Here is an 18,451-nt window from a genome sequence, read left to right as displayed (position 1 = left end):
TAACAAATATTTATTGACCACCTATTGTATGCTAGATGCTATCTAGGCACTGGGGATATTGCATGAAACAAAGCAAAAATCCTTGCTCTCACAGAGTTAAAATCCTTGCAACTGTTGTTATTATCACCATTTCATAGATGAAGAAACTAAGGCTTAGAGACATTAAGTGACTTGCCTGTGGTCTGTGTGACTTGGGTGTCAAAAGCTCAGCCTTTCAACCACTGGAGTGTGCAGTTCACAGGGGTGGGGCCACAGTGAAAGCCAAGCTGGGGCTCCCCTGCCCTGATACCGAGCAAGGAGTCAGTGCCCTGCCCAGCCCCTGACAGCTCACCAAGCTACTGTCCGGGCTTGTCCTTCCAAAGCCAGCTGTGGCCACAGGGTATCCCTGGGGAGAGGCATGCTCCTTTTAACTGGGGCCCCTTTATGTAAATTATAAAGTAGTCAAAATTAGTCAGTGCTAATTTCCTTCTAGCATCCTCTAGATTCGACACGCTCTTGACCTCCTCTCTTGTACCCTCTCCTTCACACTCACTGCTGTGGGCACCAGTCACTGAAGCAAAGTGGTTAGCAAATCGGTGTATTTTTATTTTCATTTCACAGATATTTCTCGAGCACCCATTATGTGTAAAAGAACAGTGCTAGGTGCTGGGGACCAGAGGTAAATATGAGCCCATCTGAAAGGCGTGTACCTGACACCCAGCCACCTAAGCAGATAATTGAGGGCTGGCCTGGAGGCTCCAGGGTGGCTTCCCATGTCTGAGAAGAGGACTCAAGTTTACCCCCTGTACCAGCCTGTGGTCGAAGGCAGAGTCCTTGGAGCCCTTACCAGATGGATGGCCACTCCCAAGTTCTGGCCTGTAGTGGGACTAAGAGCAGAGGACCCGCTGCTTTGGGGCAGGAAGCCGCAGAATGGGCTTTCTTGAAGGGCAGGGGGTGGAGAGGCAGATTACCACTGCCTGCCTGCTTCCTTCCATCCTTCTTCTCCTGCTTAACAGTCCCCTCCTCTGGGATGCCTTCCTGGGCCACCCAGACCTAAGCCTGGTCCCCCACTGTCCTCTCTCTTCACGCCACCTTCACTGTTCCCTTCATAGTGTTTCTTCTCGTTAATGTATTTATGTCTGGTGTTTGTTCAGCTCCTCCTTCCCTGCATCGCCAGCTCTATGAGAACACAGATGCATTATTTTTCTTGTTCCCTGCTTACTCCAGCACCAGTGACGTTGTTGGTGCTCAGTATAGTGTTTGTGGACTGGCTGAATGGATCCATGAGGCAGAATGGTGGAGCTGAAAGAACCTGAGGTCAGAGACCCGGTTTGACTTCTGGGTTTGTTTGTCCTGCTGTGTGACTTTGGGAAGTCACACAGTTTGCTGTACCTCTCTGAGCTTCAGTTTGCTATATGATGTGAATAATGAATGCTTCCACCTCAGAATAGTTATATAGATTAAGTGGGATGATGTGTGGCTCAAGATTGAGGTGGCTATTATAGCTGTTATTATTGTTGTTGCTGTTGTCATTGCTGTTAATTCTTTTTTTTTTTTTAATGTTTTTATTTATTTCCAGGAGAGAGAGAGAGAGAGACAGCGTGAGCAGGGGAGGGTCAGAGAGTGAGGGAGTCACAGACTCCGAAACAGGCTCCAGGCTCTGAGCTGGCAGTCAGCACAGAGCCCGACGCGGGGCTCGAACCCACGAACTGCGAGATCATGACCTAAGCGAAAGTCGGACGCTTAACCGACTAAGCCACCCAGGCGCCCCCTGTTAATTCTTTTTTTTTGATAATTTTTAAAATTTTATTTTTATAAATAAAATTATTTATTTTTGAGAGAGAGAGAGTACGCGCACGTGGGCAGGGGAGGGGGAAGGAGAGAGGGAGACAGAATCCAAAGCACGCTCTGCACTGTCAACACAAAGCCCGATATGGGGCTCAAACCCATGGATCGTGAGATTGTGACCTGAGCTGAAATCAGACACTTAACCAAGCAAGCCACTCAGGTGCCCCTATTACTGTTATTTCTGATCCTCGATTAAGGAAGGATACCTGCCTTGGGGGTTGTGGGGAAGCTCATGTGGGATGATATGAGTAGGTACCCAGCAGAGGGACACATCCCTTGTGTGGCCATCAGACTGTGGCCCCATGCCAGCAGCCTTCATAGCATGTCCTGTTGCTATCTTACAGGCTGTGAAGGAAGGGGGCGAGAAGCCTCGGGGAGCGAGGATGGCAGACAAGGCTGGCTGGATCAAGAAGAGCAGTGGAGGCCTCCTGGGGCTTTGGAAAGACCGATACCTGCTCCTCTGCCAGGCCCAGCTGCTGGTCTACGAGAATGAGGTAAGGACCTGCCTGGCCCTGAGGTTGGGGGTACTGAGGCAGGAGGCAAAGGGATGGTGGCAGCCCAGGCCAGCAGGAGGATCCCAGAACTGCGCCTGGAGCACCTGCTCCACTTTTGACATGCTGTGCAACTGGATTTGGTTTGAGACCCGAGTCCTTGGGCAAGTAAGTGCCTGACCTTCTCTAGGTCTCTATGGTATGGGGACAATACCTCCAGGTAAAAGTCTCAGGCTTGTGGATGAGGGATCCTTTGAAGTATATGTGCACAGAAATGTGCCTTCTCAGTGTACCTGTATGCTATAACTCCTTGTCATTGGGCTAGGTTCCCCATGAGTGAATGTTCCAGAAAACGAAAGCTTTTTCCATTCAGAAATGAGAGTAGAAATAAAACTTTGCTTGTTTGGAGCTCTTGCATACCTATCATATGAGGCTCATAGTAGTCCCGTGGGGGTGTCATCATATTACATTCTACAGAGGGAGGTACTGGAGCCCAAGGTGGCCAAATGATTGTTCAGCATGTCTGTGAATGAAGCATTTGGGACCCAAACCAAATCCAGTGCTCTTTCCACCCATAGATCCTGGCAAGTAAACTCTGAAACTTATTTTTGGTGGAAATCCTCTAAAATATGTTGAATATCCTCTACCTTCTTCAACAGAAGGTGCTGGACTAAAGTGAGTCGTGGCTCAGAGTCCCCTATTATCAGACTATTCCGTACTGCCTGGCTACTTTTCAGCTCTTCTCTTTCCTTTAACATCAAGCGCCAGTCACCACTTCTGCTGTCCTTTGAGACCTCACAGCTCCCCCCTCAGGCTTGTGCCCCTGCTCATTTCAGTAGGCTTGGAACTTGGACAACCAAGGATGTTAAAATTGTGTGTTAAGTAAGAGTCCATGAAGCTCTGAGTGAGACCGGAGGAGGAAAGATGGGTTTTACTTGTGGATGCTGTTCATGTTCTGGGATTGAGGCTGTTAGAAGGCCCACCCACTGACAGTGGGCTATCACTGTGTGCCTCCGACAGATGGAATACATGGGGAAGAACTGGCCTGGGGGCAGAAGAAGAGGGATCCTGCCTGACCGCCATCATCCTTGTTGAGCATCCCTCAGGTTATCTTGGCAAACTCAGAACTGACCCAAGCCAAGAAAGGTTGGGCAACCGGATCTAACTGTTTAGAGGAACTGCCTGTGAGAATCATTTTGCCTTTCCTGCCCGAGTCCCCTGGCTCATGGAGTTGGGGTGTCAGAGAAGCAGCTGGAGGAGGGCAAGGGAATGGATTGTGCAGCTCCCCCCCCGCCCCCCAGATGTTCTCTGCCGCTGCTATCACCAAATGAGGATGTGCTGTGGCTGCAGTAGGGGGATATTTTTATAAAGGCAGTTGTCACACCTTCCTCCAGTCCCAGCTGCCTGAAGAGTTGAGTGACAAGCCCCCAAGCTGTCAGCCTGTCAGGCACTGCTAGACTTGTCCTGGGCTGTGTCTCCGCACCTGGCCACAGCAGGGAAGCAGGAAGGATTTCACATCCCATAAACATAAAACATCTAAATCACACTTAGAAAAAAATCACTATTAAAAACCTCAGTGCAGTTTCAAGAACTTTGCACTCAGGGGTGGGAGAAGTTGGCCCAGGAGTAGGAATTGAGAAATGCTTATTAGTTCAATTCCTCTTTCTGATGTAAGGAACTAGGCGAGTGCAAATGGCTCTTGGCTGTTTCTTCACTGTCAGTGAGGCTGACATTCCAAAAATGCTGCCCCCGCCCAGTGCCTGCTGGTTTATCCGTTTTTCTGAGCTGCAGAAGGGCCAGATGATTCAGCGTTTCGGGTGGAGAGGAGACCCAGGTCAGGCAACCCTGGGGAGCCGGGTGGTGGGGATGGACTGACTTCTTGTTCCTAGACAGAGGAGGGTATATTTGGGCTACTAGTTGTCCAGTTGAGGAAGGCCTGTGCACATGGGGCAGGTGAGCTACTCTCTCTGGGACTGGGCATTCTTTCCCAGGCAGCTTCCTTTCTCTGGATGCAGGTAGGAGGGGACTTCCTGGGGTCTCACTCTGGGTCAGGTATTCAGTCCAGTAAACTGGTGTGCCTCTCTTGAGGGCTTCCCTTTGCAGGGCAGAAAAGAGAGCAGACACATGCAAAACAGGGTAGAGAGGGATGGCCAGCAGGGAGTTAGGATTGTTCTTCCCCATGGCAGGGTGTCCCTAGAACCTAGTATGGTGCCTGCTCCTGGCAGGTGCTTTGTGGATGGGGGACCTCAGGGAGAGAAAAGAGCATCAAGGCTCAGGCTTGTGGGCTTGGCTGGGGAGTTTCCCGGATCTTACTAGTCCTTGTGTTGAGTGAAGGAACTTGAAAAGGATTGGAGACTAGGGGTTGGAAAGAGATGCTTGGAGGCAAAAATGGAAAAAGACACTTAACTGAACCTGGATGGGAAAGATCAGGCCACTCTGGCCATCTGTCTGTGCTTCCCCTGAGGGGCCAAACAGAAAGCAGGTCAGTGGTTATCACCCTTAACTTTCCTTTGAAAAATACTGATGCATGAATTCCACCCTCCAGAGGTCCTGATGAAATTGGTTTGGGATGCTGCCTGGGCATTGGGGTTTTTAAAGCTCCCAGGTATTGACAAGATAGGGAATCTATGGTGTAAAGCAGAGGTTCTCAAACTTTTGAATACATCAGAATCACCTGGGATGTTTGCTAAAAGTCAGATTGTTAGGCCCATTCTCCTATGGTTATGATTCAGTGTGGTGGGGCCTGAGAATTGGCATTTCTAATAAGTTCTCAGGTGGTGCTTCTGCTGCTGGCCCAGGTACTACATGTGGAGAAGCACTACTATAGAGCAACCTGTTGCTAAGACATTGATCACCCAGCCTCTGACTGTGGCTGGTAGGAGTGTAGTGTGCTGGAAAGAGCTCTGGCCTGGGAGTCAGGATGTTTGGCCCTGCCCCTTGCATTCTGTCTGTGCTTCTTGGGCAAATCAGTTCGCCCCCAGCCTCATTCTCTTCTTGTATACAATGAGGTCAATTCTGGGGATCTGGGTTTTCAGGTGATTGAGAAGTTCAGGAGAATCAGAAATGCAAAAGTGCTTGCTACGTGTCAGGTTTTCTTAACATATGCAGATAATCATGAAGGCAAATCAGGGCATTTTCTCTGCAAACAGTTGAGTCACTGCCTCCCAGATATTCTACCCAAAATGGCAGAGCACCCAGGCAGTCCCTGGTGGATGCTTTTGCTGGCTCTCTGAGTGATGTCCCATAGCATACATGGTCCTAAACTTGTTGGCCAGTGTCTAGGGCAGCTCTCCCCTCTAACTCCCACCACCAGGGCTTGCTGCTTCTTCCCTGGACGCTCGAGGGTGAGAATGCAGCACACTGAGAAGTTGTTCCAGCTGGGTCTCCCCTGGAAGAGGAACCAATTGACCAACACTGAGTGGGGAGCTTATCCCAGGCAGCTTGCTGGAGAGGCACCTGGTAGGTGGAGCCCGCATGGAGAAAATACTCAAGTGCCAGGGCTGGTGGGCAGGAAGGCAGCCCAGCCAGTGCCCTGGGTGGTCTAGAAGAGGCTGGCCCACTGTCCTGGTCACTGGACTTCTTAGTGATGGGGCCTCAGGGTGGCAGCCTAGTGTGGGGATTATTTTTGAAGGCACCCTTGTCATCTCCATGGTGCAGGCCATGAAGAGTGGCCTCTTCACTCATTCAGGGGTCATCAGAGGAAGATGCCAAGTGGGGAAGTCACTTCAGGATCATTGTGGTAAAGGCAGGCATGCAGCCCCAAATGTGCCTACTTCACACTTCCCTCTGTGGCTCTGCCTGGAAAGCCTTTTCTTTTTTTTCCTCATTTTGTGATATCTGACTCCCTCTTCCAGGCTGCCTCTTCCACAAATCTCTGCCTGGCCTCAGGGCCCACATCGACCCCCAGGCATGCTCTCTAAGTCTCTCCAGCTTCCCCTGTTTCCTCCTTTGGCCTTAGGCACATTTGAGTTGGCCCTGTTAACCACTTCCAGGCTGGGTACACCCTTTCTCATGTGGATGCTGAGCCTTGAGGGCCTCCCTCCAGCCAGCATGCACTGAATACCGTCTACTTGCTAGGGTCTGAATACCATATCTTGGTGATTGATTCGCAGCCCAAGGTTGCCTTCTGTTGGAGTGATGCCTTCACTGACTGAGATCAGGGTCTGCAGTGGGGCCTGGCTGTTTGAGGGTATGGGCGCATCTGGGTCTCACCAGTTCATGGTCCCTCTGTCTCCCTCCTTAGGACGAGCAGAAGTGTGTGGAGACAGTGGAGCTGGGCAGCTATGAGAAGTGCCAGGACCTTCGTGCCCTCCTCAAGCGGAAACACCGCTTTATCTTGCAGCGATCCCCGGGGAACAAGGTAGGGCTATGTCCACTGCTGTCTGACTTCCCACCAGGCCTGGGTCGGTTTGGGAACATTACCCCTGGAAGGCTGTCTAAGTCAGGTGGGGCCCCTGGATGTAGCCTCTGGAGGGTCTCCGGAGTGTGGCTGAGGCTCAAACGTAGGGGCTGCCACAGGTTGGACCTTTTGCTCATTTTGGCCTGGAGTCTCCCCACCATCTGGTTGATAGGAGATGCATTTGGAGCGCTGCTGAGAGGTCTGGTCCCCTCTACCTCCTTCCCAGGCTATAGTTGGAGGTGGAGCCCTTGGCCTTTCCTCACACCCTGGCCACATGAGGTGCAGGGCTGAGACAGGAAAGCTGGGGACTGAGGCCTTCAGCCCACCAGGCCTGCAACACCCTGATGTAGTCTGAGGCTATGGCCTCAGCTTCATCTCAGGCCTTCCTGGGTGGGCTACCCCTCCTACCTCCATCCAGACTCAGTGCTCAGAGACTTGCAGCCCCCCAGCTTTCGTCCTCTGCACTTTCCTTTCTCGGCTGAAGCTGGAGAAGGTCTCTCTTGCCTGGGAGGTGCTCCCTCTGGGACATGCTGTGTGCACAGATGTTTGCTGCTTGCACATTTCTCTGGCAGGGAGTCTGGGTGGGTGTTGATGCATGGTATAGTTTCACAAATGTCAGGAGGGAGTTCAGATTTGAGGCAGGCGTGTACAGCACCTCTTTCCAGCTCGCGCCCATCTGCAGCTGGGCCACGCCTCATCCCAACCCCTGCACATCATGTGGAGCCTCGCAGAGTGAGGCTGAGTCACAGAGGCTGGGGGTTGGGTGGCATCTGGTCTGGGCCTACTGGAGGCCATTCTGTTCTCCCCCAGCTTTAAGGGCCAGGAGCCTAAGACCCCTGATCGCTGGGGCTCAGGGCTCTGGGCCCTGGAGGAGGCTGTGATGCCGTTATTCCCTAACCTTTTGTCCTACTCTGCAGTGGGTGGGGCACAGAAACAACTGTGGAGCTCTGGGAATTGGGGGTTGAGCCCAGGTTTATAGTGTTGTGAGGGTTCGTGGGCTGAGCCCAGATTTTACTTGACATCTGCTGCTTAGGGCTCTTAGGAAGAGGAGAGCCATATTTTGGTCTTTCAGGCCTATTAGCCCCCTCCCTGTTCTAGAGACCTACCTCCTCTCTGAGTAGGCACTGTGGTTGTGTCTGTGTGTGAGTGACATGCAGAGCACATTAGATGTAGAGGTAAGTGTTCACCTGACCATGGGTCTGCCTGGGTCTTTGTGTGTCTCTGAGTGAGCTTATATGGATGTGAGGCGGATGGGGCCCTGCTTCTCTGTCCTCTGCCAGTGCTATTCTTCTTTCCCCAGCTCTGATAGTCAGCTGATGGTGGGCTTAGGTGGGTGGGGCCCAGCTCAGGGTGGGACTTTACCTTCAGAGAGGCCTATTTGTGCAGCTGCATTCTTAGCTGCTTTGGCCAACACCCTCCCTTCCACCCCCCAGTCCTGCCAAGAGTTCAGATTGGCTCTGGGTGACTCTGGGAACAGGAGGATAAGTCAGGAAGATGGGGCTACGGAGCAAGTTGTGGGGGCTGCAGGGTGGTGGGAGGACAGCACATCCGGTTCCAGCTCTCCCTGACTCTTGCTGCCCGAGGAACTCATACAGAAAGAGTGGACTCCCCAGAGGTCAGATAGTGGACCGCCCAGAGCACCATGTCTCCCGTGTTTTCTCACTCTCCTTTCCTATCTCCCTGGGTGTTCCCCATCCTGAGTGAGGCCACAGGCTGGCCAGGAGGTCACATGACCCTAGCTGTCTGGTCCTGAGGCCGCCTTCTTTCCCCCCTCTAATCAAATAAACAAAGACGCCAGTGTCTTGCATGCCCCTCTCCCCCTGCCTCCCATCCCCACGCCCCTGCCATGAGGTCACAGGCAGACGCTGCCAGGAAGCAGGGTGGCCTAGCTGGGCCTTGCTGCCCTGCTGGTCTCGGCCAGCTTGGCCCGTTCCTCTTTCCTGCCGCCTGTCTCCCCTTCCCAGTTTTTTCCTCTCTGCCATTTTGTCCTCCCCTCTTTCCCAGGCCATCCTGGGCCTATTCAGTGGCCAGTCCTGTTAGCTCTGAAACTCCGAGCAGGGCCTGTGCTCTGGGGCTTCTTGAAAAGGCTTGAGAGGGACCTTTGTAGCCTGTGGCTCTTCAGGACACAGGGCCAGCGGCGGAGCCAGAGGAACAACTTCTTAGTATTCCACTTGTCCCCATTCTAGTCCCCCTTGCGGGATGCCTGGCTCATTCAGCCAGGATAACAAGGATCCTTAGAGTGGGACTGGGTCCCATTTAACCTTGTACTCTCTCTCCTAGAAGGTCCCTTTGGCCAGTACAGTAGGTCTTCCTGAAGCCACGTCCCTCACAAGGAGCAGAAGAGAACACAGGCTGACCCCTTTTCCATGCCCGAGCCTGCCTCAGGTGGCCTGGTCACTAGGGAAGGATTGTAGGTTGGGTTGGGCCTCTGATCTTGTCCCACTGAGGCCCCAAGTAGTGCATAGGCTTTTGCAGTGTGGGTTGGTGGAACTAGAACTCTTAGCTTGACTCCCAGGCCAGTGCTCATTCTCTGCCCTACTCTTGCTTCATCTGTGGCTGATTTCAAGGGTATGCCTCTGCAGCTCTCTGGGCATGCTAAATCCTGCACTAAGCAGGGGCCCCACCATCTCTGAGCCTGCAAGAAGGAGCAGCAGCTGGGCTCCAAAGGCTGGCCCTGGGCTGCCTTTTTGGCAGTCCCCCCATCACAGGGTTGGGTGGGCCCTTGCAGAGCCTGGATGTAGCCACTGTCCCTCCCTGAGTCCCCTGTAGGCCTGATGGCTGGGCTAAGAAGCAGTTGCCAAGGTGCCCTGGGGTTTCTGACTTAACTGCAGATCTGCTGCCAGGATCGAATTTACCCTGGTCATGCAAATGAGCATTTGGCTGTGCCTGGCATGGGGAGGTGGGTGGGACCCAGCGCCCTGTATGAGGAGGAGGAGGTGGCAGCCAGGAAGCAGTTATATAACGGGGATGCTGCGGGGGCCAGGCAGACTGTGGTGTTACATAACATTGAAGGTGGCCGGAGGGAAGGCGCTATCTAACACCGGGGTGGGGGATGGGCAGGCTGGCCATCTGCCGGACAAAAGAACTGGGGCATCTTGAGGTCAGAGTGGGCAGTGGCCCAAAAACAGGGCAAGGCAAGGAACTTTGGGCCAGTTCATTCACTTACTGGCTCATTCATTCAGTTACTATTTACTGAATACCTACTGTGTACAGGGACTCTAGTATGAGTCATGTTTAATTCCCTCAGCATTGCTTTGGGGTATGTTTATGCCTTTATCAGATGAGGAAACTGGGACTTTTTTGTCAGATAGGAAGGAATAGTGATAATTCCTTTTTTTTTCCCTTAAGTTTATTTCTTTTTGAGAGAGAAAGAGAATGAGCAAGTGCGTGCACAAGTAGGGGAGGGACTGAGAGAGGGAGAGAGAGAATCCCAAGCAGGCTCTGCACTGTCAGTACAGGGCCTGACGCGGAGCTCGAACTCAGGGACTGTGAGATCATGACCTGAGCTGAAATCAGGAGTTGGACACATAACCAACTGAGCCCCAACAGTAATAGTTCCTGTTACTGAGCACTCTATGCCCAGCTCCAGATTCAACACTTCACATACATACTTGAGCTTCACAGCTCTGTGAGGCAGGTTGTGGCGGTCCTGTCTTTTTATAGATGAGGAAACTAAGGCTCAAGGTCAGCCAGCTGTAACTGTGTTCTGCCCAGTTCAGAGACCCTACTGCTATTGTGTCCACCATGCAAAGTGGTCCCTCCATTTGTGTGGTCTTACTCTTTCTACCATTTCTTGTTTGGCCTTGGATCCTGGCAGGGCGGGGGCTCTCTGAGCTGCCCTCTGATTCTCTTTTTTAAAGATTAAAAACATGTATTTATTTTTAAGTTTTTTAACATCTTTCATTTTTGAGAGACAGAGAAAGCATGAGTGTGAGAAGGGAAGAGAGAGGAGACCCAGAATCCGAAGCAGGCTCCAGGCTCTGAGTTGTCAGCACAGAGCCTTGACACGGGGCTCAAAGTCACAGACTGTAAGATCATGACCTGAGCTAAAGTTGGATGCTTAACCAATGAGCCACCTAGGCACCCCCAAAAACAGTTTTAAATTTAAATTAAATTTTACTTTATTAAAAACACTTTTTTAACATTTATTTATTTTTGAGAGACAGAGTGTGAGCAAGGGAGGGGCCTAGAGAGAGGGAGACACAGAATCTGAAACAGGCTCCAGGCTCTGAGCTGCAAGCGCAGAGCCCGACGTGGGGCTCAAACTCATGAACTGTGAAATCATGACTTGAGCCAAAGTCAGATGCTTAACTGACTGAGCCACCCAGGCACCCCTTATTTCATTTTAAGTTTATTTATTTATTTTGAGAGAGAGAGAGCACAAAGAGAGTAGGAGCAGGGGTAGAAACAGAGGGAGAGGGAATCTCAAGCAGGCTTCACACCATCAGCATAGAGCCCAATGTAGGGCTTGAACCCACGAACCATGAGATCATGACCTGAGTTCAAATCAAGAGTTGGACATTTTACCGACTATACCACTCAGGTGCCCCCCATTTTTCTTTTTTTTTGAGTAATCTCTACACCTATCATAGAGCTTAAATTCACAACCCCAAGATCAAAAGTCACACGCTCTACTGACTAAGCTGGCCAGGTACCCCTCTCTGATTCTAATGTAGGAACTGGGAGCTCCTCCATGAGATGAGAAGAGATGCCTGGGGTGGGGTGTAGAGTCCTGAGTCATGGGATTACTTTAGGTTACCTTGTACAAGTCTCATCCCATCTGCAAACCTCTGGTTTCCTCATCTGTAAGATGAGGGGGTTGGAATTTACCCCCTGTGCCCTTTCTCTAAGATAGTCTATGATTAAAGGCCAGAAAAGATACCGTGGGACTTTTTCACTTGGTCAGGACTGAGAGTGGGGACCCCAGGAGAGCTGCATGTGGCTGGTTCCAGTGGGCCTTCACCAATGGACACCCTTCACACCTGTCACCTCTGTCACTGTACTCAAGCCTGGTGTGGATGTAGACTGGGACAACTCCTACTTTTATGGAGAAAACAGGCAGCTGGTCTGGGGAAGTCACATGGAGTAAGACCAGATCTTGGCTCTTTCCACAGGGCAAGGCTGATTCGAATCCACATCTTTGGCACCAGGCTGAAAGCCAGCCCTTTCTCTGCTTGATCTATCTATCTCTTCCCCTCCCCTGAAGCCCCATGTCAGATCTGATGTGGGGGCTCATTTCAGTTTGCTTCTGACCAGCTGTGCCATCAAGGTCTTTGGGATCTGGGATGGGAAGCTTCCTTAAGACCCCAAATGTGAACTCTGTTAAACATCTGCATTCCACCCCATCCATGCCCTCTGCAGGTGAGCGACATCAAATTTCAAGCAACCAGTGGGGAGGAGAAGGAATCCTGGATCAAAGCCCTCAATGAAGGGATCAACCGAGGCAAGAACAAGGCTTTCGATGAGGTGCGATGCAGTCCAATGGATGGCTCTGCGTCCTCTTTTCCGCTATGTGTGATCTCAGAAAGGATCCTGTCCCCCACCCCGGCTTCAGAGAAACCCTTGATTATGCTATATACTATAGACACTGGGGCATCTACTGTTGTTACCTCATTTAATCACACCATTACTCAAAGTGTTCCCATTTTAAGGATGAAAAAACTGAAGTTTCAGGAAATTAAGTAATTTGTTTTAAAGTAAAAAGTAAGTAGGTGGTAGAGTAGAATTTAACTGGTGGCAGCCATGCATCCTTTCCAACCCAGCCTCAGCTTCAAATAGCAGGCCCAGGCCAGAGGGTCTGAGGGGTGAGATGAGTGCTTGAAAACTCTTTTCAGTTTGACTGTGAAGTCCAGGATGGGTTGGCTTTGGCCCTGGGCCTCCCCATCTGTCTGCAGTGCATACCCAGCCCCCTGTACTGTAGTGTGACTCTGGCACCAGTGGCTGTGATTAGGCTTGGAGTAGGCAGGGTATCCCATGGGGCCAAATCTCCTAGGGAGGATTTGTCTTTGACATCATGGATCTGTAGCTCTTTGGGCTAAAATATGCCTGGGGTCCACCTAAACTGACCCCTTGGATTGCAGAAGACTAAGACCTGAGGGGAAGAATCTTCCCAAGCAAATCCCTCTTCACACCCAGGTCTCCTGACTCACAGCCATGGCTTCTATGTTATGTTTTATGAGACTGTCACGCTCAGCCCTTCACTAGCTGGAGAAAATGTCTTCATTTCATGAGTGTGGGGTGATAGGACATATCGTGGGTACTGAAGGCCCCAGAAACATGGGCTAGGTGTCAGCCTAGTTTTGGTGGAGCAGTCAGGAACATAGACAGTTGAATCTCACCCCCACCCAGGGTGGGCCTGACTCTGAGCCTAAGGGCTAAAGAGTCTTAGCTACACTCCCCATCAAGGACAAGCTACTTCGGGGTTCAGAGTCGATTTCCCATGCAAATCTTTTTTTTTTTTTTTTTAGTTTTTTTTTATGTCTTTATTTTGAGAGACGGAGTGAGCCAGGGAGGGGCACAGAGAGAGGCAGACACAGACTCTGAAGCAGGCTCCAGGCTCTGAGCTGTCAGCACAGAGCCTGACACGGGGCTTGAACCCATGGACTGTGAGATCATGACCTGAGCCAAAGTCGGATGTTTAACCGACTGACATCCAGGTACCCCTTCCCATGCAAATCTTATTTACTCTGGTTTCCCAACTACTCCTAACTCTCTTTCCTTACCATCAGAGAGGATTTTCTGTCTTCTAGACACCCTGGCCCAAAAGGGGTAGAGGCCCTGCTCTCTCCTGAGCTATCCTCAAGGGACTGGGAGAAGGACTGGGTCCATTTTCTGGAAGCCAGGCACTGGGGTATCATGGGCTCCTTCTTTCTCTCTGCTCCGCCAGCTAAGCATAAAAACAGCCCCAGGGCTGCCTGTATATATTCACAAGTATACTGAAGGGCAAGGGCTGGTAGCCCATATCCAGGAAGACAGAGGCAGAGAAGGTGGCTGCAGAGAAAGGGAGAGCCTCAGATTGCAGAGAGATGACAAAAACAATGTAGGGACAGGAAGCAAAGCAGAGGTCCAGACACAGGGAGATGCCTCAAATAGAGGGCCAACAGTGGGGCCCTGAACCTATAAAGGGAAGATAAGGGTGTAGACCCTGCCTTTGAGTCAGGTCAATGCCTGGGCATTTCTTCCTCTCCCTTAGGCCTGGTGGGCACTGACCTTGTTCCTTCTTCCCAGGTAAAAGTAGACAAGAGCTGTGCCCTGGAGCATGTGACACGGGACCGGGTACGTGGGGGCCAGCGGCGCCGGCCACCTACAAGAGTCCACCTGAAGGAGGTAAGACTTTGTCTCAGCTTAGACAGGTAGGAGGTCAGGTGAGCCTGGGACCACAGCTCCTTAGGGTGGTAGCAAAGCTTGGGGCTACCTTTTTCCTGAAGACTCTTAGAGCTGGGGCTTCCTGAGTGGTATATAGGGTGTCTGTGTGTGGAGGCTCATGTGTTATATGTGCTCGGGGTACAGATGTACCTGCCTGGCTTATTGAGCCCATAAGCTGGCCTTACCCAGAGTTGGTACCTAAGGGAAGCTGAGACCCTGAAGCTGGCCCCTGTTTCTCAGAGCTCAGCTTCCAGATAGAGAAAAGATCTGTCCACAGGCTGCTTCAAGCAGAGTTGTGACTAACTTCTATATAAACGAGGGCTCTGAGAGTCCAGACAGGAGTGACCACAGAGGGCCAACTAGCACTTGAGCCGACCTGTGAAGGACAGGAAGGGCTTCAGTTGTTAGACTTGATGTGGGGGAGCTCTTTGGCCACGGGAATGACCTGAGCTGAGGCAGGAGAGTTTGGGGTGTGCTGAGTCCCTTTGACTGCACATCACTTTGGGGTGTGCAGGAGCTGGGGACAGGATGGATGGGAGGGTGTGTTCCAGAGGTCAGTTTTGATGCCCAGGGTAGGGTGGGTTGTGTTGAGGGAGAAAAAGGTAGGGGGCCAGAAAGAAGAGGGAGGAAGTAGGCCCTCCAGGGTCCAGGCGGGGATAAAAAGGGAGGGCCAAATAGGAGAGACCCTGGGAAGCAAGAGACATCTGTGCTTGCCATTGAATATAAGGCTAGGAGAGGTGGACCAGACAGAGAGGGAGGATTGTCAGGTGCCCCTAAGCCTGCCAACTGGGCGAATGGAGGCCCTGGACACCAGGAATTGGCAGAAGTTATGGGCAGGGTGAGGGGTAAGGGAGGAGCCCTTTTTCAACCAGTGTTGCTGTTCGGGGTGAATGGTGAGGGGAAAGATTTTGGAGGCCAGGAAAGAACCCCAGCAAATGCTACTTTTGGGGAGTTGGGGGGGGGGTGCAGTAGAGGGCCAAGGAAGCGGAAGCCAGAGAGGTGAATGGCACATCTGGAGAGAGAAGGGCACAGGACATGGGGTCATCAGCCAGGTTGGCAGCCACAAGTCACAATGGCAAGACTGGGGAAAGGGGCAGGTGATGACATTTACAGCATAAATTTTCTCAGAGAAGGAGTTAGCTTAGGTTTCTCAAGGGGTGCAGAGCTGAGGGTGCCGGAGGGAAGGGGACTATGGTAGGGAAGAGGGAGAAGGGAAGGGGCCGAGGTCTTTGGGGAGTTTTTTTGTTTTTGAAATGAGGCAGCCTGTTCATGTCTGTCAGCTGAGGAGAAAAAAGCCTGCAGAGGGAATGCCTGAGGGGGAGGGCTACATGTTGGGGAAGGGCCAGTCTTAGGGAGATAAACCCCCTGACAAGAATTCAGGGAGGCACCCCTGTCCCAGTGACTGAGCAAGCGTATGTGTTGGCCAGATCCCTTGTGGTAAAAGGGAGTGGGGGTCTCAGCCAAGACTCCCACTGTAAGGGACCTTGAGAGAAACCTCCTGTCCAGTCCTGCTCCGGGGCCTCTGAGGCTTCTTGGGAGGGCCTCCATGACCATTGGGCTACTGTGTGTCTCCGTAGGTCCCTCAGGCCAGGTGAGAGGCAGCTGCCGACTGGGTGCAGCTGTTCTTCTCTGGCAGTCAGCTGCGGTCTGAGGCTGCCTGTGTCTGGGGTCATATCTGATGGCACGAGGAGAGGAGGCACTGGCTGCTAAGCAGCTGGGCAGGCAAAGGCTGCAGAGATGTGGGCTGGAGGGCCGGGCGTGAGGCTGGCAGATCAGACGGCCATCTCCAGTGGGGGAAGCAGAAGTGAGTGGGCTCAAGACAACTTGGGAGGTGGTGTTTGGGTCCTGGTCCTATTGCCCCCCTGGGTGGGTGGTTGCACAGACAGGATTCTCCCAAGGCCATAGAGCCAGCAAGGGGTCAGAAACAGGACTGTACAGTTGCCACTAAAAAGCAGCCTTTTTCACAGGCTGGGGCACCAAGAGGACACCCTAGCTCTGACCTCCTGGCTTGTAATTCCAAACAGAGACTTCTGTGGGAGTGAGGGAGAGGAGAGGATTCATCAGAGAATCACTTCAGCATCTAATCATGTGACCTTGGAAGCCAGGGCAGGGGGTGTGGAGAGTGGGGGCCTGGGGGTCTGGACAGCCTGGATGGGAAGGCTTGAGTACCTCATGGGTGGGCACATCTGACCCAAATGCCAGTCATCCAAGATGACACCTGTATACTGTCCCTTACCAGGTAGCCAATGCAGCTTCTGATGGGCTTTCGCGCCTGGACCTCGACGTTCCAGATAGTGGGCCGCCAGTATTTGCCCCCAGCAATGATGTCAGTGCAGCCCAGCCCCGAGAGACACTCAGGCCACCCATGCCTCCTACCAAGCCTTCCCCATTGCCGGAGACCACCAGCCTCGGTGACAGAGTGGAGACTCCTGCCGGGGAGACAGCCCCATCCCCTGTCTCAGAGAGCTCTGAGTCCCACCCTGGGAGCCAAGAGGACTCAGAGACTCCAGCGCAGGACAGTGGCCCTGAGCAGCCCCCCAGCGTGGCCCTGCCTGACAAACTGAAAGTGAGCTGGGAGAACCCCAGCCTTGAGGAGACCCCTGACATTGAGAGTACAGAACTCCAGGCGCCCCACTCTGAGACTTCTGAGGCTGTGCCCAAGGAGGGTGGGAAGCCCCCTACACCCCCACCCAAGATCTTATCAGAGAAACTGAGAGCCTCCATGAGTGGGATGGGGGTTTCTAGGCCAGCCCAGAGTCCTGAGGCCCCTGAGACCTCGGCCCCAGATCCAGCACAGATCTCAGTGAATGGCGTGGATGACAGTCTGGAGCCCGTCAATCCACCCCAGGCCTCAGGAACCCCAGAAAGTACCCCAAAGGATGCAACAACGTCCACAGCACTGCCCTGCTGCGACCTGCCATCTCATTTCCATCCCCGCTGTTCCTCCCTGGGGAACCTGCTTGGGGAAGGCCCTCGGCGTCCACGGCAGCCTGGAGAACGGCTGTATCGGGCCCAGCTGGAGGTGAAGGTGGCCTCAGAACAGACGGAGAAACTGTTGAACCAAGTGCTGGGCAATGAGCCGGCCCCTGTGAGTGCTGAGACATTGCTCAGCCAGGCTGTGGAGCAGCTGAGGCAGGCCACCCAAGTCCTGCAGGAAATTAGAGATCTAGGAGAGCGGAGCCAGGAAGCACCTGGGCTACAGGAGAAGCGGAAGGAGCTGGTGACCCTCTACCGAAGAAGCGCACCCTAGGGCATGCCAGGCCAGGGTGTGGTCCCTCCTAGCCGTCTCAGTCTATCAAAATCCAGCCCTGCCAAGAAACATGCTTCTGCTCAGGCCGTAGAAAGGCCATCAGGCATGTTGGGGGTATAGCCAGGAACTACAGAGATTTCTGGTATCCTTCCTGCTCTGCCCAGGTGCCACCCAGGTGCCACTATCTGACTATCTGGCCCAGTCTCTGGGCTTGGCAGGGAGCACACACTTGGTTGCTTGCATGGTTGTTTTCAACTGCCCCAGGGCTTTAGCATGGCACTTGGGGTTTCTGGGGGTGACATCATCTCTGCTTCCCACCCCCAGTAGTTTACATTCCTGACTTCTGAAAAGAGCACAGNCAGATGTTCCCTGGGCAGAGAGCCTCATGGCAGAGGCAGCTTTGAGCCCTAACCAGCCCTCCCCACCCACCTACTCCCAATAGCTGCCAAGGCCTTGGGTCCAAGCTGTAGGTTCTTCTGTCAGCTGAGTGAGACCTGGAATCCAGCCAGGGCCTGTAAGGCAGGTGGAAGGAATCTGTGTGAGAAAGCCATTTGATGTGTGGCTCCTCTCTCAGCCTGTTTCCTATTCTGCAGGCCTTCCCCTCTGGTGTACTGTGATTGGAGGACCCCAGGGTAGAGGAGGAACTTGAAGAGTCTCCTAATCTAGTCTCTACCCCTGGACCAGCTAGTGTCTAGCCTTGCACATTTCCCATAGAAGTGAACCTGAGACTGGCTCTGAGGTCAACATCAGAAAATCCTGTACCTACTTCATTATAAATGAACCTTCAGAAGAGAAGCCACCTCCACTTCTGTGCCTCCCCAGATAGGGTTTATATCTGGGTCTCTGTGCTTCCTCCTCAATCCAAACAGGCGCAATATCTCAATCATTTCTTTGGATGCTGATGGGGGTATGTTGGAGCCTGAAATCACTTCCCTTCTCCCTCTTCCCCTCTGGCTCAGGCCCTAGATGGACTGCTCTTCCTGAACTTCCTAGTAGAAGGGGCATCTTCTTCTGTCCCTTTCCTGGTCCATGCCTGCAGCCTGGGCCTTTTCCTATCTGTTACCCCCCATCCCTTCTCCCTGCAGTTGTCCCTGGCTCTGGGAACACAGCCAGTCTCCA

The 18,451-nt window shown here is 52.6% G+C and overlaps 1 protein-coding gene across 1 annotated transcript; it reads left to right on the top strand.

Annotated features, from left to right (window-relative positions):
• The first annotated feature begins 2,175 nt into the window (after positions 1-2,175).
• On the top strand, positions 2,176-17,686 carry PLEKHO2 (pleckstrin homology domain containing O2). Its single transcript, XM_077747147.1, has 5 exons — positions 2,176-2,321; positions 6,562-6,678; positions 12,079-12,183; positions 13,945-14,043; positions 16,322-17,686. Exons 1-5 carry the CDS (start codon positions 2,211-2,213, stop codon positions 17,330-17,332), a joined length of 1,443 nt encoding a protein of 480 aa, XP_077603273.1. The 5' UTR covers positions 2,176-2,210; the 3' UTR covers positions 17,333-17,686.
• The last annotated feature ends 765 nt before the right edge of the window (positions 17,687-18,451 follow it).

This window comes from Crocuta crocuta, unplaced genomic scaffold (assembly GCF_008692635.1).
Source record: "Crocuta crocuta isolate KB4526 unplaced genomic scaffold, BGI_CrCroc_1.0 scaffold130, whole genome shotgun sequence".
Classification (NCBI taxonomy): Eukaryota; Metazoa; Chordata; class Mammalia; order Carnivora; family Hyaenidae; genus Crocuta; species Crocuta crocuta.
This window is presented reverse-complemented; position numbering and strand designations above follow the sequence as displayed.

Bases quoted from the DNA above. Each gene is read 5' to 3' on its own strand.
- PLEKHO2 (XM_077747147.1), top strand. From the start codon at position 2,211: ATGGCAGACAAGGCTGGCTGGATCAAGAAGAGCAGTGGAGGCCTCCTG. The intron at 2,322-6,561 runs GTAAGGACCTGC...CTCCCTCCTTAG, and splicing joins TGCTGGTCTACGAGAATGAG to GACGAGCAGAAGTGTGTGGA. The intron at 14,044-16,321 runs GTAAGACTTTGT...GTCCCTTACCAG, and splicing joins CAAGAGTCCACCTGAAGGAG to GTAGCCAATGCAGCTTCTGA.